We start from the raw sequence: 26,926 nt of genomic DNA on the forward strand, positions 1-26,926 counted from the left end.
TTAATTTAAAAAAGACATACCGGTACTCACAGAGATAATTGAGAAAACATTTGCTAAGATAATTGAGAAAACATTTCACTGAGATAACTGAGAAAACATTTTCACTGAAATAACTGAGAAAACATTTTCACTGAGATAACAAAGAAAACATTTCACTGAGATAACCGAGAAAACATTTTACTGAGATAACTGAGAAAACATTTTCACTGAGATAACTAAGAAAACATTTTCACTGAGATAATTGAAAAAACATTCACTGAGATCAAGAGAACATTCACTTAGTTAATTTAAAAAAGACATACCGGTACTCACAGAGATAATTGAGAAAACATTTGCTAAGATAATTGAGAAAACATTTCACTGAGATAACTGAGAAAACATTTTCACTGAGATAACTGAGAAAACATTTTCACTGAGATAACAAAGAAAACATTTCACTGAGATAATTGAAAAAACATTATCATTGAGATAACTGAGAAATCATTTCACTGAGATAACTGAGAAAACATTTTCACTGAGATAATTGAGAAAACATTTCAATGAGATAACTGAGAAAACATTCACTGAGATCGAGAGAACATTAACTGAGTTAATTTTAAAAAGACATACCGGTACTCACAGAGATAATTGAGAAAACATTTGCTAAGATAATCGAGAAACCATTTTCACTAATAACTGAGGAAACACTCGCTTAGATAATTGAGAAAACATTCCACTGAGATAACTGAGAAAACATTTTCACTGATAACTGAGAAAACATTTTCACTGATAACTGAGAAAACATTTTCACTGATAACTGAGAAAACATTTTCACTGATAACTGAGAAAATATTTCAGGGAGATAAATGATATAACATTTTCACTGAGATAACTGAGAAAACATTTTCACTGAGATAACTGAAAAAACCTTTTCACTGATAACTGAGAAAACATTTTCACTGAGATAACTGAGAAAACATTTCACTGAGATAACTGAGAAAACATTTCACTGAGATAACTGAGAAAACATTTTCACTGATAACTGAGAAAACATTTCAGTGAGATAAATGAGAAAACATTTTCACTGAGATAACTGAGAAAACATTTTCACTGAGATAACTGAAAAAACATTTTCACTGATAACTGAGAAAACATTTCACTGAGATAATTGAGAAAACATTTCAATGAGATAACTGAGAAAACATTCACTGAGATCGAGAGAACATTAACTGAGTTAATTTTAAAAAGACATACCGGTACTCACAGAGATAATTGAGAAAACATTTGCTAAGATAATCGAGAAACCATTTTCACTAATAACTGAGGAAACACTCGCTTAGATAATTGAGAAAACATTCCACTGAGATAACTGAGAAAACATTTTCACTGATAACTGAGAAAACATTTTCACTGATAACTGAGAAAACATTTTCACTGATAACTGAGAAAATATTTCAGGGAGATAAATGATATAACATTTTCACTGAGATAACTGAGAAAACATTTTCACTGAGATAACTGAAAAAACCTTTTCACTGATAACTGAGAAAACATTTTCACTGATAACTGAGAAAACATTTTCACTGATAACTGAGAAAACATTTTCACTGATAACTGAGAAAATATTTCAGGGAGATAAATGATATAACATTTTCACTGAGATAACTGAGAAAACATTTTCACTGAGATAACTGAGAAAACATTTCACTGAGATAACTGAGAAAACATTTCACTGAGATAACTGAGAAAACATTTTCACTGATAACTGAGAAAACATTTCAGTGAGATAAATGAGAAAACATTTTCACTGAGATAACTGAGAAAACATTTTCACTGAGATAACTGAAAAAACATTTTCACTGATAACTGAGAAAACATTTCACTGAGATAACTGAGAAAACATTTCAACTGAGATAACTGAGAAAACATTTCACCGAGATAACTGAGAAAACATTTCACCAAGATAACTGAGAAAACATTTCACTGAGATAACTGAGAAAACATTTTTACTGAGATAACTGAGAAAACATTTCACTGAGATAACTGAGAAAACATTTCACTGAGATAACTGAGAAAACATTTCACTGAGATAACTGAGAAAACATTTCACTGAGATAACTGAGAAAACATTTCACTGAGATAACGGAGAAAACATTTCACTGAGATAACTGAGAAAACATTTCACTGAGATAACTGAGAAAACATTTCACTGAGATAACTGAAAAAACATTTCACTGAGATAACTGAGAAAACATTTCACTGAGATAACAAAGAAAACATTTCACTGAGATAACTGAGAAAACATTTCACTGAGATAACTGAGAAAACATTTCACTGAGATAACAAAGAAAACATTTCACTGAGATAACTGAGAAAACATTTCACTGAGATAACAAAGAAAACATTTCACTGAGATAGTTCTTTCATTTATCCCCTACACAACCTCTGCTATAATTGTCTCAGCTCTTGTTTTTTTTATGAGCTACTCTAAGATTTTCTAGTAGTCAAAAACAAGGCAATAACGATTTACCATGAGTCATGTGAACATAGCCTGCCTTGTACTGATATTCCACTGCTTTGCGACAAGCAGTCATTTCTATATTTGGCACCCAATTAACATATCCAAGCTTGATAGAGCTCTGCCTAATATCAAATTTCTCTATCCTAGAAATGTTGTATCATATTACTTGTAGGTATAACCTTAATAGCAGCTGGATTGGCTGTTTCCATCAGCTGCAAGGCAAGAAGAATATAATTGATATTCCCTAATGTAGACATGTCTAAGTGGATGTACTTGTGGCCCACACCTACCACTGTTTTGTAACAATTGTGCCATGGTCTGCTTGTTGACACGTATCTCAATAAGTGGGAATCGTAGTTGAATGAAGCATTGATCTGTATCCGATTGAGCAGGTCTCCAGAGGCCCACCTCTTTTGATGCCACCATCATGGTTCCTCTTACAGCAGATCCAATTGACATCTGATTAACTCCTAGATATTTGTATACTGATGATCTGACATTGGTTTCAACCAATTTCCATCTTAATGTTGTGTCTATTGTTTGGCCACAAGATAATGATCTCAATGTTTGTTTCGGTTAGGTTGTCTTTCTTTCTGTTTCGCAGACAGCAACCGTGCGTAGCTGTGTCATTGCACTATACTACAAAAGCAGCTATACATCATTGGCCATATCTTAAAATTGTTATTAAAATCAGTTTCCTGTTTTGTTGAAGGGTTTCAGTCCCTGTTCTTGGATGAAAGGGAGTCAATGCGAAGGTACATGTACTTACAAGAGTGTAACTGATTGGCTACCCAATCATAACACCTGAAAAACAGACCAATCAGAGATCAGGTTGTTTGTTGAGAAGTTTTTTCAACTTATCAAATTCTGCTTTGTGTACATGCTTTGACTCAACTAACGAAGTGTGATGTCAGTTGTTCGATATGTCTGGACCATTTTATTTTTAAAGTCTGTCTTAAGGTCTGTCAAATCAAAATTAAGCACTAATGATTTCAAACTCCAGGTCCAAGGATATCATCTGATTTGCTTTTCAAAGATTGTTGGACATTTTTCGAACCCTTGAAAAGTTGGGTCAGGCCTATTTCAATTATTTTAAGACATTAAAGACTTCTTGGGGGACCCTGATTGACCAACTGGTAGCTATATTTTTGAAAATGTAAAAATTTGCATGTATGAAGGGTTACTGCATAACACACATTACTTTATGTCACACAGTCCTTTCCATCATCCACCCTGTCCTTTTCCCATTATCCCCCTGTTCTCCTCTTCCCATTTTCAACCCTGTCCTTTTCCCATTATCTGCCCTGTTCTCTCCTTCTTATTATCCCCCTGTCCTTTTCCCATTATCCCCCCTGTCCTTTTCCCATTTTCCACCCTGTTCTCTGCTTCCCATTATCCATCCTGTCCTTCTCTTCCCATTATCCATCCTGTCTTCTCCTTCCCATTATCCATCCTGTCATCTCCTTCCCATTATCCATCCTGTCTTCTCCTTCCCATTATCCCCCTGTTTTCTTCTTCCCATTTTCCACCCTGTTCTCTTCTTCCCATTATCCACCCTGTCCTCTCCTTCCCATTATTCACCATGTCCTCCTCTTCCCATTATCCACCCTGTTCTCTTCTTGTCATTATCCACCCTGTTCTCTCTTTCCCATTATCCACCCTGTTCTCTCCTTCCCATTATCCACCCTGTCCTCTCGTTCCCATTATTCACCCTGTCCTCCCCTTCCCATTATCCACTCTGTCCTCCTCTTCCCATTATCCACCCTGTTCTCTTCTTGTCATTATCCTCCCTGTTCTCTCCTTCCCATTATTCACCCTGTCCTCCCCTTCCCATTATCCACTCTGTCCTCCTCTTCCCATTATCCACCATGTTCTCTTCTTCCCATTATCCACCCTGTTCTCTCTTTCCCATTATCCACCCTGTTCTCTCCTTCCCATTATCCACCCTGTTCTCTCCTTCCCATTATCCACCATGTTCTCTTCTTCCCATTATCCACCCTGTTCTCTCTTTCCCATTATCCACCCTGTTCTCTCCTTCCCATTATCCACCCTGTTCTCTCCTTCCCATTATCCACCATGTTCTCTTCTTCCCATTATCCACCCTGTTCTCTCTTTCCCATTATCCACCCTGTTCTCTCCTTCCCATTATCCATCCTGTTCTCTCCTTCCCATTATCCATCATGTTCTCTCCTTCCCATTATCCATCCTGTTCTCTCCTTCCCATTATCCACTCTGTTCTCTTCTTCCCATTATCCACCCTGTTCTCTCCTTCCCATTATTCATCCTGTTCTCTCATTCCCATTATCCACCCTGTTCTCTCCTTCCCATTATCCACCCTGTTCTCTCCTTCCCATTATCCACTCTGTTCTCTTCTTCCCATTATCCACCCTGTTCTCTCCTTCCCATTATTCATCCTGTTCTCTCATTCCCATTATCCACCCTGTTCTCTCCTTCCCATTATCCACCATGTTCTCTTCTTCCCATTATCCATCCTGTCCTCTCCTTCCCATTATCCATCCTGTCCTCTCCTTCCCATTATCCACCATGTTCTTTTCTTCCCATTATCCACCCTGTTCTCTTCTTCCCATTATCCACCCTGTTCTCTCCTTCCCATTATCCACCCTGTTCTCTCCTTCCCATTATCCACCCTTTTCTCTCTTTCCCATTATCCCCCCTGTTCTCTTTTTCCCATTATCCACCCTGTTCTCTCCTTCCCATTATCCATCCTGTTCTCTCCTTCCCATTATCCATCCTGTTCTCTCCTTCCCAATATCCACCCTGTTCTCTCCTTCCCATTATCCATCCTGTCCTCTCCTTCCCATTATCCATCCTGTCTACTCCTTCCCATTATCCACCCTGTTCTCTCCTTCCCATTATCCATCCTGTCCTCTCCTTCCCATTATCCATCCCGTCCTCTTATTTCTATTTTCCACGCTGTCATTTTCAATCCATTATCCTTCATGTCCTCTCCTTCCATTATATCCACCCTGTCCTCCCATTCTCATTGCCATCCACTCTCCCTCTCCCTTCCCATTCCCATCCTCCAATTCCCATTACATCCACTATTGCCATTCACTCTGCCCCTTCCATTGCCCTCCTCCCTGCCCTGTAATTGCCATATACCTCTTTGCCTTTTGCCTTTAGCTTTATCACATACTTATCTTGTTTCCTCAACAAAATGATAGGAAATACTCGTAAAATGCTGAATATTACTGCATTTATCACTCAATAACTTTTTGTTATACCCTCAATTTCCTTTTTATTTTCCAAACCACATTTGGCAGTACTCCAGTAAGAATATCTTACCTTAAAAGTTAATTTTTGTTCATGCAAAACTATGCTGTATAGAAGCATGTCATGAGTTGGGAACATAGACCTTACCGTTCTCCAGAGTCGACTTTGTCAGTAACTTTGCTTATTAGTGATTAAACAATTTAACTTCTAACCTTCTAGTAGTGTTTGTGTTTCCTTTGACTTCTATTTTTTCCCAGGCTCTGTTTATGCGGGTGGTTATTGCCCTACTTTGGTTTGCTGATTATGTGTGTATCATCGCTTCATCAGAAGGAGTGAGTTGTGAAAGTATCAAATGAGGCATTCACAATTCCTTGTAGGTCTACTCTAATTGAGTATCATGGTTCCTCTTCAGATCTTTTCAATTTAATCCAAACAATTGTAGTGTGGTGCAACTTTCACACTTGGCATTGTTTGGTTAACACTGCAGCTCCCATTCAAATGGGTGTGAAGTTTACTTCCGTACACAATGCATCTTTTCATGCATTCTCCAATTTTGACAGTTTTGCGTTCCTCTTCAATACCTACTCTTTCAATATTGACAATTCTTTTATCTCTTGCATCTGATTGTTTATTTTCTTCATTACCCAAGGGTGCTATGTTCTTTTCAATCTTCTTTGGATTTGAAATTCACCTTGGCTGGGAGTCATTCATGTAGACCGGGATGTAGTGATGGATATCCCAGGTTTCCAATTCAGTATTCAAACATTTGTTTTTTAAATTAAAACCATGGTATTCCCAGTTGGTTTCTCAGTAAATGTATCTTGTTGGAATTTGTTCGTTTCCCACATTGTTGCCATGCTTTGACGGCAGCGTATCCCTGTAATTCTGTTCTTATACCACCTTGACATTTCAGTAATTGTATCGCCTCCTCGTGGAGGTTCTGATTCACTGTGTTTATCTATGTTGTCCTCTATGAGCTAATTGTTGACTGTTGGGGATCTGAATCTTACTTACCCTTTTCACCACCAGAATTTCTCACCCAAAATTGTGTGCACTTTGTTTCTTAGATTCTTCAATATTTCTGGAATTGAAACTTAATTTTGGATCCAACACACAAAATTTGACTCAATTTCCAGTTTTTAATCAGATTATTTGGCTATTTTTGTCTCAATCTTCTGAAGGAAAGTGCAGATGATAAAATGGACTATTTTGTGACTTTGTGATGAAAAGAGGGAACTGGTGGTGAAAAGGTTAACTTTGTAAACCTATTTTACAGTTATAAATGTTTCTTTCTCAAAACATTTATTCAACTAAACCATTTTTATTCCTGAATACAAAGCACAAAGGGGAGCCTTTGAGTTATTACCTTGTCTGTCTTGTGTGTGTCTGTTCCACCAATATTTCAAGAACCATTGCATTTCAGTGATATTCAGTAGGTGCACGTAGGCTAATCCACAGCCCGGATTAGTTTTATTTTGAAATCTATGCCTTTTCATTAAGTAATCATCGTTATTATCAGCTGGCAGCCATCTTGTTTTTTGAGGATGTATTATTTTTGTATTATTTAATATATTTTTGTCACATGTATCATGATACATGCTTATGCACTCTACTTGAGTTTGGATAAAAAGTTGCATAAATATGAGAAATAGCAAATAGAAATATATTAAATTACAAATTCAGAAGTCATATAACAAATCTGATTTTTGATGATATCCGGTTAGTCTTTTATTCACTCTCAATTACTGACCATACACTACAAATTTATTCAGTCACATGACCAGTGATTTACATATCAAATTTGATTGTAAATGTTATGCATGTAGCAATACATGGATAACCTATCTGGTGGAATATTAAATTGCGTTACTATGTCTGGTCCATCTTGAATTGTAAGTGAACTCTGCCCGCATAAAGAGGAGAATGTAGGCATTCCAATTAGTGTTGCATAAATTCTCCTTTTAGTAATCGCTAGTGTCATTCTTGTCTTGTTTAAGATATCAACAATCTGATTGATTGCTTTAATTCAAAATGTGAGAAAGATGTGCCCCAGGTTTCCAAAATCATTTCTTAGTGCAGAAATGCCACAGGTTGTTAGGTAGTCTACCCTTTATTACAGAATTGCCATAGTTTATGGTCAATATCTTAGTGAAGAATTGCCACAAGTTTTTATGTGGTCTATTCCTTATTACTGAATTGCCACAGGTTTTCATATGGTCTATTTCTAAGTGCAGAATTGCCTCATGTTTTCATATGGTCTATTCCTAAGTGCAAAATTGCCACATGTTTTCATATGGTCCATCCCTTAGTGCAGAATTGTCATAGGTTTTCGTATGGTCTATTTCTAAGTGCAGAGTTGCTACAGGTTTTCATATGGTCAATTCCTTAGTGCAAAATTGTCATAGGTTTTCATATGGTCAATCCCTTAGTGCAAAATTGCCACATGTTTTCATATGGTCCATCCCTTAGTGCAGAATTGTCATAGGTTTTCGTATGGTCTATTTCTAAGTGCAGAGTTGCTACAGGTTTTCATATGGTCAATTCCTTAGTACAGAATTACCACAGGTTTTCATATGGTCAATTCCTTAGTACAGAATTGTCATAGGTTTTCATATGGTCAATCCCTTAGTGCAAAATTGCCACATGTTTTCATATGGTCCATCCCTTAGTGCAGAATTGTCATAGGTTTTCGTATGGTCTATTTCTAAGTGCAGAGTTGCTACAGGTTTTCATATGGTCAATCCCTTAGTGCAGAATTGTCATAGGTTTTCATATGGTTAATCCCTTAGTGCAAAATTGCCACATGTTTTCATATGGTCCATCCCTTAGTGCAGAATTGTCATAGGTTTTCGTATGGTCTATTTCTAAGTGCAGAGTTGCTACAGGTTTTCATACAGTCCATCCCTCAGTACAGAATTACCACAGGTTTTCATATGGTCAATTCCTTAGTACAGAATTACCACAGGTTTTCATATGGTCAATCCCTTAGTGCAGAATTGTCATAGGTTTTCTTATGGTCTATTTCTAAGTGCAGAGTTGCTACAGGTTTTCATATGGTCAATTCCTTAGTACAGAATTACCACAGGTTTTCATATGGTCAATCCCTTAGTGCAGAATTACCACAGGTTTTCATATGGTCTATTTCTAAGTGCAGAGTTGCTACAGGTTTTCATACAGTCCATCCCTCAGTACAGAATTACCACAGGTTTTCATATGGTCAATTCCTTAGTGCAAAATTGTCATAGGTTTTCATATGGTCAATTTCTTAGTACAGAATTACCACAGGTTTTCATATGGTCAATTCCTTAGTACAGAATCACCACAGGTTTTCATATGGTCAATTCCTTAGTACAGAATTACCACAGGTTTTCATATGGTCAATCCCTTAGTGCAGAATTGTCATAGGTTTTCGTATGGTCTATTTCTAAGTGCAGAGTTGCTACAGGTTTTCATATGGTCAATTCCTTAGTACAGAATTACCACAGGTTTTCATATGGTCAATCCCTTAGTGCAGAATTACCACAGGTTTTCATATGGTTTATTTCTAAGTGCAGAGTTGCTACAGGTTTTCATATGGTCAATTCCTTAGTACAGAATTACCACAGGTTTTCATATGGTCAATCCCTTAGTGCAGAATTACCACAGGTTTTCATATGGTCTATTTCTAAGTGCAGAGTTGCTACAAGTTTTCATACGGTCAATTCCTTAGTACAGAATTACCACAGGTTTTCATATGGTCTATTTCTAAGTGCAGAGTTGCTACAGGTTTTCATATGGTCAATTCCTTAGTACAGAATTACCACAGGTTTTCATATGGTCAATCCCTTAGTGCAGAATTACCACAGGTTTTCATATGGTCTATTTCTAAGTGCAGAGTTGCTACAGGTTTACATACGGTCCATCCCTCAGTACAGAGTTGCCACAGGTTTTCATGTGGTCAATTCCTTAGTGCAAAATTGTCATAGGTTTTCATATGGTCAATCCCTTAGTGCAAAATTGTCATAGGTTTTCGTATGGTCTATTTCTAAGTGCAGAGTCGCTACAGGTTTTCATATGGTCAATTCCTTAGTACAGAATTACCACAGGTTTTCATATGGTCAATCCCTTAGTGCAGAATTGTCATAGGTTTTCATATGGTCAATCCCTTAGTGCACAATTGCCGCATGTTTTCATATGGTCAATCCCTTAGTACAGAATTACCACAGGTTTTCATATGGTCAATCCCTCAGTACAGAATTACCACAGGTTTTCATATGGTCAATCCCTTAGTGCAGAATTGTCACAGGTTTTCATATGGTCAATTCCTCAGTACAGAATTGTCACAGGTTTTCATATGGTCAATCCCTTAGTGCAGAATTGTCATAGGTTTTCATATGGTCAATCCCTTAGTGCACAATTGCCGCATGTTTTCATATGGTCAATCCCTTAGTGCACAATTGCCGCATGTTTTCATATGGTTGATCTTCAGTGCAGAATTGCCTCATGTTTGCATATGGTGTATCCCTCAGTACAGAATTGTCACAGGTTTTCATATGGTCAATCCCTTAGTGCAGAATTACCACAGGTTTTCATATGGTCTATTTCTAAGTGCAGAGTTGCTACAAGTTTTCATACGGTCAATTCCTTAGTACAGAATTACCACAGGTTTTCATATGGTCTATTTCTAAGTGCAGAGTTGCTACAGGTTTTCATATGGTCAATTCCTTAGTACAGAATTACCACAGGTTTTCATATGGTCAATCCCTTAGTGCAGAATTACCACAGGTTTTCATATGGTCTATTTCTAAGTGCAGAGTTGCTACAGGTTTACATACGGTCCATCCCTCAGTACAGAGTTGCCACAGGTTTTCATGTGGTCAATTCCTTAGTGCAAAATTGTCATAGGTTTTCATATGGTCAATCCCTTAGTGCAAAATTGTCATAGGTTTTCGTATGGTCTATTTCTAAGTGCAGAGTCGCTACAGGTTTTCATATGGTCAATTCCTTAGTACAGAATTACCACAGGTTTTCATATGGTCAATCCATTAGTGCAGAATTGTCATAGGTTTTCATATGGTCAATCCCTTAGTGCACAATTGCCGCATGTTTTCATATGGTCAATCCCTTAGTACAGAATTACCACAGGTTTTCATATGGTCAATCCCTCAGTACAGAATTACCACAGGTTTTCATATGGTCAATCCCTTAGTGCAGAATTGTCACAGGTTTTCATATGGTCAATTCCTCAGTACAGAATTGTCACAGGTTTTCATATGGTCAATCCCTTAGTGCAGAATTGTCATAGGTTTTCATATGGTCAATCCCTTAGTGCACAATTGCCGCATGTTTTCATATGGTCAATCCCTTAGTGCACAATTGCCGCATGTTTTCATATGGTTGATCTTCAGTGCAGAATTGCCTCATGTTTGCATATGGTGTATCCCTCAGTACAGAATTGTCACAGGTTTTCATATGGTCAATCCCTTAGTGCAGAATTACCACAGGTTTTCATATGGTCTATTTCTAAGTGCAGAGTTGCTACAAGTTTTCATACGGTCAATTCCTTAGTACAGAATTACCACAGGTTTTCATATGGTCTATTTCTAAGTGCAGAGTTGCTACAGGTTTTCATATGGTCAATTCCTTAGTACAGAATTACCACAGGTTTTCATATGGTCAATCCCTTAGTGCAGAATTACCACAGGTTTTCATATGGTCTATTTCTAAGTGCAGAGTTGCTACAGGTTTTCATACGGTCCATCCTTCAGTACAGAGTTGCCACAGGTTTTCATATGGTCAATTCCTTAGTGCAAAATTGTCATAGGTTTTCATATGGTCAATCCCTTAGTGCAAAATTGCCACATGTTTTCATATGGTCCATCCCTTAGTGCAGAATTGTCATAGGTTTTCGTATGGTCTATTTCTAAGTGCAGAGTCGCTACAGGTTTTCATATGGTCAATTCCTTAGTACAGAATTACCACAGGTTTTCATATGGTCAATCCCTTAGTGCAGAATTGTCATAGGTTTTCATATGGTCAATCCCTTAGTGCACAATTGCCGCATGTTTTCATATGGTCAATCCCTTAGTACAGAATTACCACAGGTTTTCATATGGTCAATCCCTCAGTACAGAATTACCACAGGTTTTCATATGGTCAATCCCTTAGTGCAGAATTGTCACAGGTTTTCATATGGTCAATTCCTCAGTACAGAATTGCCACAGGTTTCCATATGGTCAATCCCTTAGTGCAGAATTGTCATAGGTTTTCATATGGTCAATCCCTTAGTGCACAATTGCCGCATGTTTTCATATGGTCAATCTGTTAGTGCACAATTGCCGCATGTTTTCATATGGTTGATCTTCAGTGCAGAATTGCCTCATGTTTGCATATGGTGTATCCCTCAGTACAGAATTGTCACAGGTTTTCATATGGTCTATTCCTGAGTGCAGAATTTCAAATTGTCCATCCCTGAGTACAGAACTGCCACCAGCGATGTTAGCCTGGCATTGTCAGATAAGTCTAGCACTATAGGTTTAAAAGGCTATGATGATTTCATATACTGCTTTCTAAGAATAACATATATTTGTTGTGTAGATTAATTGTTCGGTATATCAAATAGTACAGGATTCCTTTAGTTCAATGATTGATATTTTGCTGGTCCATTAAACACTCCAAGTGCAATAGAGCTGGGTATTTCTCACTTTACTGTTAATTTTGGCTTGAAATTCAAAGTACTATAGAGTTTTTCTGCCAAAACTTTTGAAGTCATTGTGTTTTTCCCACTCACTTCCGTGCTCTGATAGTTTCGCATTCACCTGTTGTTTTGATGACTTCGGGCCAATGTCAATGCACAGTTTTGGGTCCTGCAGGCCTTTCTCTATAGGGCTGGAAGCATTTAATTACTTAATGGCCTTTTTGGTGCAGTTCTATCAGAAGTGTGTCAAATAAACAAAAACAGTGTGTTTTTATGAAGATCAACCACATCACAATGGGTCGGTTTGGAGAGTTAATTGCAGAGAAAAGCACTTTAACATTGGTGTGCAAGGGAGGTGGTAATGCCACCCTGTTATTTAGACATACTTGAATGCATCCATTGCAGTCAGTGCCTACCATGTGTATCCAATCAAATATCTGGTTGGTGTATTTACAAATCCATGTCTTTACAACAGGATTGTTCGACATTATGAATCATGCTGCCCTTGCCAGATTTCTCTTCCATGAAAGTCTGTGCGGTAATTTGCTCATAGGGTGATTTTGTTTTTGGCACAGGTTCATTCCCCTGTAGGCAAGTAGCTTTATGGTAGAAGTGCTAGTATCCTTGTCTCTTCATACTGTGTTGTATAAAAACACTTTAAATGGTCTTTTCTTTATCTGTTAAAAAGAGATGCCTTATTTCTATTGATTTCTTTCTCCCAAATCTGTTCCAGGTGAGTGATGGTAACCTCCTTGAGGGTAACGTGTTTTGTTTCTCATAGTGAAGTTTACTGATCAAGACATAGTGAAAATCATTTGGCTTTGAGAAAGACTGATTCTTTGGTTTCCTGGAAGGATCATCCTTCAAATACTAGCTGCAAGGTTCACAGAGAAATTAATTATTAACTGGGTATTAATTTCGGTATTTTTGAAGATGAATTAAATCCATCTGACCATGTAACATAACATGCAAATCTATGAACTTAAAACTCAATCAAAATAAATGGTTTTACATTATATGTTTGATTATAATAAAACATTCTGATGAATATTCCAGCATTGACGACTGACTACCTGTGCTGGAATAATAATGTTTATTTGTTTCTTAGGATTATTATGCAACATATTTGAAGGCACAAGTGTGCAAACATTTTGGGAAGCAATTGTCTTGCAAGTTCAAAGTTTAATGATTTCAGCATTGGATTTGTTCTAGGCAGCTGGTCAAAGGGACCCCACTCCACCAGGTTCACCAATAATAAATACTTTATTTTGAATGAGAGGGGGAGGGGTGATAATATTATTGCAACCCCCAATACAAACATGTGTGCCAATGTTGTATATCTAGATATGATATGTATACTGTATACACTGCCTGTTATCACTCTAACACTGTTTCCTGTAGGCTCCAGGCTAAAATGATTCTTGTGTGTTTATTGATTACCATGTACAAAGCACACAATATGAGTTACATGTCTGTCTCTCTCAGTCTGTATGTATGTACCGGTATGTATGTATGTATGTATGCACGTTGGTGCATTGGGTTAATGCATACAAGTGAATATATTAAATCCATAATATTTTAAATTTAATATTATGTTGGTATACAGTATATCTACCTATTATCTTACTCTAACCCTAAACTCAAATTTGATAAAATTAAATTTAACTTGAGTTAGTTTTCACACCCATGTGTGTGATTTTACTGCAGCCCTACTGTGTGAGATATTGCTGCAGCTCTGTCATGTGTGATTTTACTGCAGCCGTGCTGTGTGAGATATTACTGCAGCTGTCATGTGTGATTTTACTGCAGCCGTGCTGTGTGAGATATTACTGCAGCTCTGTCATTCATGATTTTACTGCAGCTGTGCTGTGTGAGATATTACTGCAGCTCTATCATGTGTGATTTTACTGCAGCCATGTTGTGTGAGATATTACTGCAGCTGTCATGTGTGATTTTATTGCAGCCGTGCTGTGTGAGATATTACTGCAGCTGTCATGTGTGATTTTACTGCAGCCCTGCTGTGTGAGATATTACTGCAGCTCTGTCATTTGTGATTTTACTGCATTCCTGGTGTGTGAGATATTACTGCAGCTGTCATGTGTGATTTTATTGCAGCCGTGCTGTGTGAGATATTACTGCAGCTGTCATGTGTGATTTTACTGCAGCCCTGCTGTGTGAGATATTACTGCAGCTCTGTCATATGAGATTTTACTGCATTTCTGGTGTGTGAGATATTACTGTAGCTCTATCATTTGTGATTTTACTGCAGCCGTGCTGTGTGAGATATTACTGCAGCTGTCATGTGTGATTTTATTGCAGCCGTGCTGTGTGGAATATTACTGCAGCTGTCATGTGTGATTTTACTGCAGCCATGCTGTGTGAGATATTACTGCAGCTGTCATGTGTGATTTTATTGCAGCCGTGCTGTGTGGGATATTACTGCAGCTGTCATGTGTGATTTTACTGCAGCCCTACTGTGTGAGATATTGCTGCAGCTGTCATGTGTGATTTTACTGCAGCCGTGCTGTGTGAGATATTACTGCAGCTCTGTCATTTATGATTTTACTGCAGCTGTGATGTGTGAGATATTACTGCAGCTCTATCATGTGTGATTTTACTGCAGCCATGTTGTGTGAGATATTACTGCAGCTGTCATGTGTGATTTTATTGCAGCCGTGCTGTGTGAGATATTACTGCAGCTGTCATGTGTGATTTTACTGCAGCCGTGCTGTGTGAGATATTACTGCAGCTGTCATGTGTGATTTTACTGCAGCTGTGCTGTGTGAGATATTACTGCAGCTGTCGTGTGATTTTACTGCAGCCGTGCTGTGTGGAATATTACTGCAGCTGTCATGTGTGATTTTACTGCAGCCATGCTGTGTGAGATATTACTGCAGCTGTCATGTGTGATTTTATTGCAGCCGTGCTGTGTGGGATATTACTGCAGCTGTCATGTGTGATTTTACTGCAGCCCTACTGTGTGAGATATTGCTGCAGCTCTGTCATGTGTGATTTTACTGCAGCCGTGCTGTGTGAGATATTACTGCAGCTCTGTCATTTATGATTTTACTGCAGCTGTGCTGTGTGAGATATTACTGCAGCTCTATTATGTGTGATTTTACTGCAGCCATGTTGTGTGAGATATTACTGCAGCTGTCATGTGTGATTTTATTGCAGCCGTGCTGTGTGAGATATTACTGCAGCTGTCATGTGTGATTTTACTGCAGCCGTGCTGTGTGAGATATTACTGCAGCTGTCATGTGTGATTTTACTGCAGCTGTGCTGTGTGAGATATTACTGCAGCTGTCGTGTGATTTTACTGCAGCCGTGCTGTGTGAGATATTACTGCAGCTCTGTCATATGAGATTTTACTGCATTCCTGGTGTGTGAGATATTACTGTAGCTCTGTCATGTGTGATTTTACTGCAGCCGTGCTGTGTGAGATATTACTGCAGCTCTGTCATTTATGATTTTACTGCAGCTGTGCTGTGTGAGATATTACTGCAGCTCTATCATGTGTGATTTTACTGCAGCCATGTTGTGTGAGATATTACTGCAGCTGTCATGTGTGATTTTATTGCAGCCGTGCTGTGTGAGATATTACTGCAGCTGTAATGTGTGATTTTACTGCAGCCCTGCTGTGTGAGATATTACTGCAGCTCTGTCATTTGTGATTTTACTGCATTCCTGGTGTGTGAGATATTACTGCAGCTGTCATGTGTGATTTTATTGCAGCCGTGCTGTGTGAGATATTACTGCAGCTGTCATGTGTGATTTTACTGCAGCCCTGCTGTGTGAGATATTACTGCAGCTCTGTCATATGAGATTTTACTGCATTTCTGGTGTGTGAGATATTACTGTAGCTCTATCATTTGTGATTTTACTGCAGCCGTGCTGTGTGAGATATTACTGCAGCTGTCATGTGTGATTTTATTGCAGCCGTGCTGTGTGGAATATTACTGCAGCTGTCATGTGTGATTTTACTGCATTCCTGGTGTGTGAGATAATACTGCAGCTGTCATGTGTGATTTTATTGCAGCCGTGCTGTGTGGGATATTACTGCAGCTGTCATGTGTGATTTTACTGCAGCCCTACTGTGCGAGATATTGCTGCAGCTCTATCATGTGTGATTTTACTGCAGCCATGTTGTGTGAGATATTACTGCAGCTGTCATGTGTGATTTCATTGCAGCCGTGCTGTGTGAGATATTACTGCAGCTGTCATGTGTGATTTTACTGCAGCCCTGCTGTGTGAGATATTACTGCAGCTCTGTCATTTGTGATTTTACTGCATTCCTGGTGTGTGAGATAATACTGCAGCTGTCATGTGTGATTTTATTGCAGCCGTGCTGTGTGAGATATTACTGCAGCTGTCATGTGTGATTTTACTGCAGCCCTGCTGTGTGAGATATTACTGCAGCTCTGTCATATGAGATTTTACTGCATTTCTGGTGTGTGAGATATTACTGTAGCTCTATCATTTGTGATTTTACTGCAGTCGTGCTGTGTGAGATATTACTGCAGCTGTCATGTGTGATTTTATTGCAGCCGTGCTGTGTGGAATATTACTGCAGCTGTCATGTGTGATTTTACTGCAGCCGTGCTGTGTGAGATATTACTGCAGCTGTCATGTGTGATTTTACTGCAGCCGTGCTGTGTGAGATATTACTGCAGCTGTCATGTGTGATTTTACTGCAGCCCTACTGTGTGAGATATTACTGCAGCTCTGTCATGTGTGATTTTACTGCAGCCGTGCTGTGTGAGATATTACTGCAGCTGTCATGTGTGATTTTATTGCAGCCGTGCTGTGTGGGATATTACTGCAGCTGTCATGTGTGATTTTATTGCAGCCGTGCTATGTGGGATATTGCTGCAGCTCTATCATGTGTGATTTTACTGCAGCCGTGTTGTGTGAGATATTACTGCAGCTGTCATGTGTGATTTTATTGCAGCCGTGCTGTGTGGGATATTACTGCAGCTGTCATGTGTGATTTTATTGCAGCCGTGCTATGTGGGATATTGCTGCAGCTCTATCATGTGTGATTTTACTGCAGCCGTGTTGTGTGAGATATTACTGCAGCTGTCATGTGTGATTTTATTGCAGCCGTGTTGTGTGAGATATTACTGCAGCTGTCATGTGTGATTTTATTGCAGCCGTGCTGTGTGGGATATTGCTGCAGCTGTCATGTGTGATTTTACTGCAGCCGTGCTGTGTGAGATATTACTGCAGCTGTCATGTGTGATTTTACTGCAGCCGTGCTGTGTGAGATATTACTGCAGCTGCCATGTGTGATTTTACTGCAGCCCTACTGTGTGAGATATTGCTGCAGCTCTGTCATGTGTGATTTTACTGCAGCCGTGCTGTGTGAGATATTACTGCAGCTCTGTCATTTATGATTTTACTGCAGCTGTGCTGTGTGAGATATTACTGCAGCTCTATTATGTGTGATTTTACTGCAGCCATGTTGTGTGAGATATTACTGCAGCTGTCATGTGTGATTTTATTGCAGCCGTGCTGTGTGAGATATTACTGCAGCTGTCGTGTGATTTTACTGCAGCCGTGCTGTGTGGAATATTACTGCAGCTGTCATGTGTGATTTTACTGCAGCCATGCTGTGTGAGATATTACTGCAGCTGTCATGTGTGATTTTATTGCAGCCGTGCTGTGTGGGATATTACTGCAGCTGTCATGTGTGATTTTACTGCAGCCCTACTGTGTGAGATATTGCTGCAGCTCTGTCATGTGTGATTTTACTGCAGCCGTGCTGTGTGAGATATTACTGCAGCTCTGTCATTTATGATTTTACTGCAGCTGTGCTGTGTGAGATATTACTGCAGCTCTATTATGTGTGATTTTACTGCAGCCATGTTGTGTGAGATATTACTGCAGCTGTCATGTGTGATTTTATTGCAGCCGTGCTGTGTGAGATATTACTGCAGCTGTCATGTGTGATTTTACTGCAGCCGTGCTGTGTGAGATATTACTGCAGCTGTCATGTGTGATTTTACTGCAGCTGTGCTGTGTGAGATATTACTGCAGCTGTCGTGTGATTTTACTGCAGCCGTGCTGTGTGAGATATTACTGCAGCTCTGTCATATGAGATTTTACTGCATTCCTGGTGTGTGAGATATTACTGTAGCTCTGTCATGTGTGATTTTACTGCAGCCGTGCTGTGTGAGATATTACTGCAGCTCTGTCATTTATGATTTTACTGCAGCTGTGCTGTGTGAGATATTACTGCAGCTCTATCATGTGTGATTTTACTGCAGCCATGTTGTGTGAGATATTACTGCAGCTGTCATGTGTGATTTTATTGCAGCCGTGCTGTGTGAGATATTACTGCAGCTGTCATGTGTGATTTTACTGCAGCCCTGCTGTGTGAGATATTACTGCAGCTCTGTCATTTGTGATTTTACTGCATTCCTGGTGTGTGAGATATTACTGCAGCTGTCATGTGTGATTTTATTGCAGCCGTGCTGTGTGAGATATTACTGCAGCTGTCATGTGTGATTTTACTGCAGCCCTGCTGTGTGAGATATTACTGCAGCTCTGTCATATGAGATTTTACTGCATTTCTGGTGTGTGAGATATTACTGTAGCTCTATCATTTGTGATTTTACTGCAGCCGTGCTGTGTGAGATATTACTGCAGCTGTCATGTGTGATTTTATTGCAGCCGTGCTGTGTGGAATATTACTGCAGCTGTCATGTGTGATTTTACTGCATTCCTGGTGTGTGAGATAATACTGCAGCTGTCATGTGTGATTTTATTGCAGCCGTGCTGTGTGGGATATTACTGCAGCTGTCATGTGTGATTTTACTGCAGCCCTACTGTGCGAGATATTGCTGCAGCTCTATCATGTGTGATTTTACTGCAGCCATGTTGTGTGAGATATTACTGCAGCTGTCATGTGTGATTTCATTGCAGCCGTGCTGTGTGAGATATTACTGCAGCTGTCATGTGTGATTTTACTGCAGCCCTGCTGTGTGAGATATTACTGCAGCTCTGTCATTTGTGATTTTACTGCATTCCTGGTGTGTGAGATAATACTGCAGCTGTCATGTGTGATTTTATTGCAGCCGTGCTGTGTGAGATATTACTGCAGCTGTCATGTGTGATTTTACTGCAGCCCTGCTGTGTGAGATATTACTGCAGCTCTGTCATATGAGATTTTACTGCATTTCTGGTGTGTGAGATATTACTGTAGCTCTATCATTTGTGATTTTACTGCAGCCGTGCTGTGTGAGATATTACTGCAGCTGTCATGTGTGATTTTATTGCAGCCGTGCTGTGTGGAATATTACTGCAGCTGTCATGTGTGATTTTACTGCAGCCGTGCTGTGTGAGATATTACTGCAGCTGTCATGTGTGATTTTACTGCAGCCGTGCTGTGTGAGATATTACTGCAGCTGTCATGTGTGATTTTACTGCAGCCCTACTGTGTGAGATATTACTGCAGCTCTGTCATGTGTGATTTTACTGCAGCCGTGCTGTGTGAGATATTACTGCAGCTGTCATGTGTGATTTTATTGCAGCCGTGCTGTGTGGGATATTACTGCAGCTGTCATGTGTGATTTTATTGCAGCCGTGCTATGTGGGATATTGCTGCAGCTCTATCATGTGTGATTTTACTGCAGCCGTGTTGTGTGAGATATTACTGCAGCTGTCATGTGTGATTTTATTGCAGCCGTGCTGTGTGGGATATTACTGCAGCTGTCATGTGTGATTTTATTGCAGCCGTGCTATGTGGGATATTGCTGCAGCTCTATCATGTGTGATTTTACTGCAGCCGTGTTGTGTGAGATATTACTGCAGCTGTCATGTGTGATTTTATTGCAGCCGTGTTGTGTGAGATATTACTGCAGCTGTCATGTGTGATTTTATTGCAGCCGTGCTGTGTGGGATATTGCTGCAGCTGTCATGTGTGATTTTACTGCAGCCGTGCTGTGTGAGATATTACTGCAGCTGTCATGTGTGATTTTACTGCAGCCGTGCTGTGTGAGATATTACTGCAGCTGTCATGTGTGATTTTATTGCAGCCGTGCTGTGTGAGATATTACTGTTGCAGCTGTCATGTGTGATTTTACTGCAGCCGTGCTGTGTGAGATATTACTGCAGCTGTCATGTGTGATTTTACTGCAGCCGTGCTGTGTGGGATATTACTGCAGCTGTCATATGTGATTTTATTGCAGCCGTGCTGTGTGAGATATTACTGCAGCTGTCATTTGTGATTTTATTGCAGCCGTGCTGTGTGAGATATTACTGCAGCTGTCATGTGTGATTTTACTGCAGCCGTGCTGTGTGAGATATTACTGCAGCTCTGTCATTTGTGATTTTATTGCAGCCGTGCTGTGTGAGATATTGCTGCAGCTCTGTCATTTGTGATTTTATTGCAGCCGTGCTGTGTGAGATATTGCTGCAGCTCTGTCATTTGTGATTTTACTGCAGCCGTGCTGTGTGAGATATTGCTGCAGCTCTGTCATTTGTGATTTTATTGCAGCCGTGCTGTGTGAGATGTTGCTGCAGCTCTGTCATTTGTGATTTTATTGCAGCCGTGCTGTGTGAGATATTGCTGCAGCTCTGTCATGTGTGATTTTACTGCAGCCGTGCTGTGTGGGATATTACTGCAGCTCTGTCATTTGTGATTTTACTGCATTCCTGCTGTGTGAGATATTACTGCAGCTTTGTCATGTGAAATTTTATTGCAGTCCTGCTGTATGAGATGTTACTGCAGCTCTGTCATGTGTGCGAGAAGGAATTATGCTGTTTTTGATATAATAGTTTGTGCATGTTTACCTCTTTGAGAAAAGATGATTTTGAATAGCAATAACCCACCAACTTTTCCTTTCGTACATATGCTTTGCGGAAAATGTCAATATCAATATTCTCATCAAAATAGCATGGACTCTTGAATCTGAGTTGAATTTTCTTCGTGTATTAGATGTATTTAAAGAGAGCAGTGTGTTGGTGCAATAAATGTTTTGTTTTTTGCCTGTATTGCTCGATCATTGTATCGCCGTATCTCCCTCGGGAATGGCAGGATATCACAGAACGTCTTTTGTAAACAAGTGTGTCGACCGGGATCCAACGACAAATGCTAACATTAAATGCGTACGATGTATCGCAGTGACGGGATACACTTAGCATTTGTCCATAATGTGGATTATTTCACCACGGCCATGTGTGCCGCGGTTTTTTCCAATCCATCTGTCAAAATATCCCATCGTTTCCGGTGGACTGGCATTCCATTAACAATAATCCATTTCGTTCGTGTCTAAACAACCTGTTTGATCCTAAACAGCATTTTGAGCTAAAGTTCTTATAAAAACACTGGTAAAATGTTATTACTGTGTAGTGGTACGATAAATGTGGGTCACCTGTGTCGACATTGTTGCCCTAGGGCTGGCGTGTCGATTAGTTGGATACGTACAAGTCACTGTAATCAAAGAGACAAAGGCCAATGGTGTGAGATCATTTAAAGACTCGTAGAATGTCTCAAATTGAATGCTGTGATATTTGCTGACAATTTCGGTGTTTGTTTATTCTTAAAAGTGAACGTTTGTGTGGGGTTGAATTTCACTTGGAAAGTTAGGTGGTACTTATTTGGCACAAGAAAGCGTTCCTTTTCCAAACTCATCAATGGTAAAATTTCGAAACAATGTTTTCTGTAGCTGGTTTATAAAGTGTAACAACGTGGTGTTAGAGTTCGATAATTTAGCGGAAGTTATTATTTTTATTTATTTTGTTTGCTCTGTCTGTCAGATGTTTCAAAACGGTATGGCATATTTGGAATATAACAACATATGCGTGATTATCAGTGTTTGACAAATGTACGGTCGCTGTGAAAGCGTGGGAACGGAAGTCGACTCCACTCTCGGCTCGTTTCTTGCACTGGACTTGTAGTCACGGGCTTTTGAGATTTGAATTTCATCGGACATTCCTTTCTGCTGGTTATTTAAAGCAAACAATGGTCGGCTACTTTCAACGAGGAAAAGACCAAAGCAATATCAGAATGTAGCGCTACTGAATAAGTGGTCCTCGCAAACGACTCCCGTGGTATTGGCAGAAATCGTTAGGCGGGCGAGTGATATCTTCTGTTCACTTGACTGCATACTAGTATATAGCTCCGTTCTGTTTGCGTGTGGCGTGCTTGTGTTACTTTCAACTTGAAACAGCGAATGTCGTATCCTCTTGCTAGTTAATATGGGCGCTTGTCCTGTGCCAGTCATTTCTTTCCAGGACGTCGATAATTAAAATTGGCGCTAACTGGTGCTCAGCCCTCTTTCCAATAAGAACAAAACAAAAACGAAAGTTTCTTAATGCAAAATGCACATTCTTACGTTCTTCGTGTACACTTCCGTTTTGTATGTTGCTTGTTTTTTTGTTTTTTTTTTGTATCGCCTGTAGTGTTTTACTTTCGCTTATGCCGTGTTTTGCTGAGTTTTTTTATTGCGCTTTTGACGCACGCAATGCGAAATTATTTTTTATCCACTTCCTCCCAATCAATTTACCTACTAGAAAATCATTGACTAACTGTTTTCTGTTTTATTATTCATTGTAGAAAAAGTGCGACACATTCAAGAAAAACTGGAAGAATTCATCGAAGCGCTGGGCCGGGAGAAGTGATAAAGCCCCCACCTAACCAATTTATACAAACTTAAAACTGCTTGAATTTATGGGTTTGCTTCAGATCGTAAATGTGAAGATTTTCTTTAAAGGGTGGTGGTCGTCGCTCAGCCTCTGTTTGTATTTTACACGCTTTGTATAGACACTATGAGTCCCATATCGAACAGGACACGGTACGACGACCACTGCCCTTTAAAAATTATATAGAGACAAAGGTCGTATTCTCGCCTGGTGTGATGTATTTTCCTTCTATTGTAATTTGCTTTCTACCCATATAGAATGCGATAATGCTTAAACAAGAACGTTCTGTAAAATGTGTAATTAATTTCTTTGAAACATAAGCATATATACATTGCTTACTCACCAAATATTTATTGTTGGTCGAATTTAAAGCGAGGGAGTGGTCACCTGCGCAAGTGGCAGACGCTCATAGCGTTGTTTACAACAAACAAGCGTCGACCCAGAAACCTTTGCGTTTTCAGCTTGCGTTATTGTGCACAGGTGACAACCCCCCCCCCCCCCACTTTAACTATATGATATTTGGACTAGTACGTCTGCTATTGCGATTTTTCAAGTGTTTTAGTGACACGAGTTATAATTGGGAAATACTGAAATTTCACTGTAATGGTGTGTTCGACTTATTTGGGTGAAAATCAAACTAGCAATGACAAGGAACAAGTTTAGTCAGAGTATTCCATCTGTCATGTCATACGCCCTAACTTGCATGATCTACATTTAAAAGCAGCACCCTCAGCTTCATGTAATTTCACGAAACATTAATTCTAATTATTACTCAGTCCTAGTCAGTACATCATTTTACTTATCATACTGTTGTCTTGCTGGGTGCACAATGTTAACCAACAATCGAATATGAACAGGAATCTACAGAGGATGTCGCAACTATGTTTTAATATTTTTACCTAGAAGTATTCTACAAGAAAGATTAACATGTGTAAACCATCTTCAAATGACAAAGGTTTTATTAATATAAAAGTTGTGCTAATTGTAGATTTCTTATAAATAAGGTACACTCTGCATTAAAGGATGACAGTCGTCGCGCCGCGCCCTGTTCGATATGGGATTCATATCGACATATACAACTCGTGTAAAATACTAGTACATTGTTTATTTACGTGAAATTCGGAACACGCGCTGCGCGACGACCTCCGCGCTTTATTATCTAAAACAGTGCCCTCCTCCAATGCACTATTGCGTATACAGAACGTGTGCTGCATAAGCAGGCAATTGTATTTGCATTGAATAACGTGGCAACTGATGTGCGTGCATATAAAACGTGTATGATTTATGTAGTAATAAAAGAAACAAAAATCAAAATGTTTAGCACGGTCGTATTTTATAATGCCTTTTGGAAATCCTCAATTTTCGTATTTTTAGTGAGTAGCAATATATAACTCATGGAATGAATGAGGTCCTTCCTCGGAACGTTTGGTGATGTTTAGTTCTGGATCATATAACTTTGCCGCTAGACCAAACAGTTTACAAATGTAGGTTCCAGTGTATGGTTTCACTAGCCTTAGTACCATGGCCTCCGGACGCCCTTATCCAATCGTACCAAGGTCTTTGCACATACTTGATTTTATGAGTTAGTACACTCTCATACTTTAATAATTAAGTTATGGGAAAGCAGAGAGTTGGAACAGTTGGCAGTTATATTGGGATCTCGGAAACAAGTCAAATGTGATATCTGCATAAGTTCGCCACACTTGTTGCACGTTATGAGATGTCGCCGACAGCTGACAATGCGTCTAGATCGGAAGTCGGAAGATCGTCTTAGGAATTACTAGTTGCATATCCGTTAACGGTTGCTTTCGATAACAATACATTAGCGGGAGCGGGACATGTTTACAGGGATTTTGCAAATCTGAGTGTGCTGATTTAGATACGGTGTGTAAAGGCACTCTGACGCCGTGTCGTTCCGCTTGACTGGGAACGGGACCTCCGTCTCTGAAAGCGGTGTTTGACCCTGCAGAGGGATGTGATGATGCATGGGCTAAGCACTGTTCCCAGGAATGAATACGGAAACGCCCACGTCACATGGCAGCACGCCCAGCTCATGTGAGTGCACATAACGACTGTCTATACGACAAGTGCAGATCATTTTTACGAATCTATCACGCATTTCAGACTGTCTAATTATTAAAAAATGCAAAAACGTTTTTTTTAGGGCAGGGATTGGCCCCGAATCCTATGAGATTGCATTCTTGTGAAACGCCACAGCAACACACTTGTGTGTATACACATTAGGAAGTGATGACAGGATTCTCTTGCAAGTCGGTTAGATTGTTAGAGTCATTTTATCAGAATACTTGAGATATGTATAGCAAAACAAGGTTTCTATCAAAAACAGTTAAGATAAGTATAGCAAATTAGTTTTCTGAGGTGAAGAGAAATCTGACGAATCTGCATAACCTTAAACTAGATGTTCACGGTCCTTTCGTTAGTGCGCTTGTAAGCACGTGACAGCATTGGTGCTGCGTCACGGAGTAGAACAGATGATGCGTCGACTGTCAAAAATGTGTATTGGTGAAACATATGGTATGATATTCCAGCTGGTCAAACCAAATAAATAAATAACCTACTTGAATGAGGTTACATTCTATACTGTTTTCTGGTGCGCTTGTGGCAATGGCGAGAAACTGCAGAAGATACAATTTCGGCAGTTGAAAACGAGTTCATATAGGTGATGAATTATGGCGGCAATAGAGTGATTTGCATCTCACCCAAGATAAGGGGTCTGATAGACCATAAATAAATACCTACTCATTGGTCTATGAGGTATCTGTCTCATATTGTTTTGTATTTTCATAGCTGTTTCACGTCTCTGTTTATAATGAAATGGTGAATAGCTTCCTGTCTTTGGCAGCATGCTAACGGAATTAATCATAGCACAAATCGTACTCGTCTTCCAATTCCCGGTTACCTCCCAACACCATCCCATATGTGTGCACTGTTATCATCAACAACCGGGCATCGAAACCGCTAAATAAACACGTGGCCCATATGGTGTTCGCTAGTGGAAACTCCTCACTCGCCCGTCGCGGGGATACCAATGAAAACAAATAGGAACGTGGTGTGAGCGGTTACTAAGAGTAGGTGTCGTGCAGTTACAAAAAAAGATCAAGTTTAAATAGTTACTGTTTCAAATCCATAATCGAGGGGTGTGTTTTTGAAATTGTCGGTAGACTTGATCATGTTTTGTGTGCGTCCGAGTCTGTGGATGCAGGGATGTTCATTTCAATGGGACGTATATCTACAGCATCTATCTATTATGCAAGAGTAAAGGAATATTATGTTACAATGATTTGAAAAAATAAAAAGTGTTGAAATAGGTCATTTTCGTAAATTTCTGATATGGTTATCGCTTGCACTCGGGCACCTGGCTGCTTGCAAGATATGCGTTGTTCAGTTGCTTATCAAATTTATTTCATATATGAATTTATAAAATTTCGCTTCGATATCAACACGCACACAAGGAAGGGGAATTTGTTTTACAAGAAGAATTACGCCCAATAAAAATAATTGTTTTATAATACTCAAAAAGATTGTGCCTGATTGGCAGGTTTTACGACGTATTAAATTTTCATTGTCAATGAATATATGCTTCGAATCAACCGCGATTCGGTCGTCACATTGTAAACTTCACATTTTGTTGAACATATATCGAAAACTTGCCTAGTTCTCTGGTATTCATTTCTCTGTGGATTTTTTGAAAGGTTCTAATCAAAAGTAATAATTTTATCGTATGTGAGATTTTATATTAAAATGGTGAAGAAAATGAAATAAACATACAAGGTTTCAGTTCAGAGAAAGTGAATGTTTAAAAAAGTGGCAAGTGTTGTGGCAATTTTTCGTTGTTTCCTGAAGCAAAG

At 39.3% G+C, this 26,926-nt stretch overlaps 1 protein-coding gene across 2 annotated transcripts in view; it reads left to right on the forward strand.

Annotated features, from left to right (window-relative positions):
• The window catches only part of LOC102801627 (dynamin-like GTPase OPA1, mitochondrial), a 149,966-nt gene extending 125,595 nt beyond the window's left edge, over positions 1 to 24,371 (forward strand). For both annotated transcript variants that reach the window (XM_085490652.1, XM_085490653.1), the window contains one exon: positions 22,972 to 24,371. In XM_085490652.1, coding sequence (XP_085346778.1) covers positions 22,972 to 23,036 — 65 coding nt within the window. In that variant the 3' untranslated portion in view covers positions 23,037 to 24,371. The remainder of the gene's footprint in view (positions 1 to 22,971) is intronic.
• Positions 24,372 to 26,926: the final 2,555 nt, after the last annotated feature.

The sequence above is a fragment of the Saccoglossus kowalevskii genome, chromosome 15 (assembly GCF_978046115.1).
Source record: "Saccoglossus kowalevskii chromosome 15, keSacKowa6.1, whole genome shotgun sequence".
NCBI classification, from domain to species: domain Eukaryota; kingdom Metazoa; phylum Hemichordata; class Enteropneusta; family Harrimaniidae; genus Saccoglossus; species Saccoglossus kowalevskii.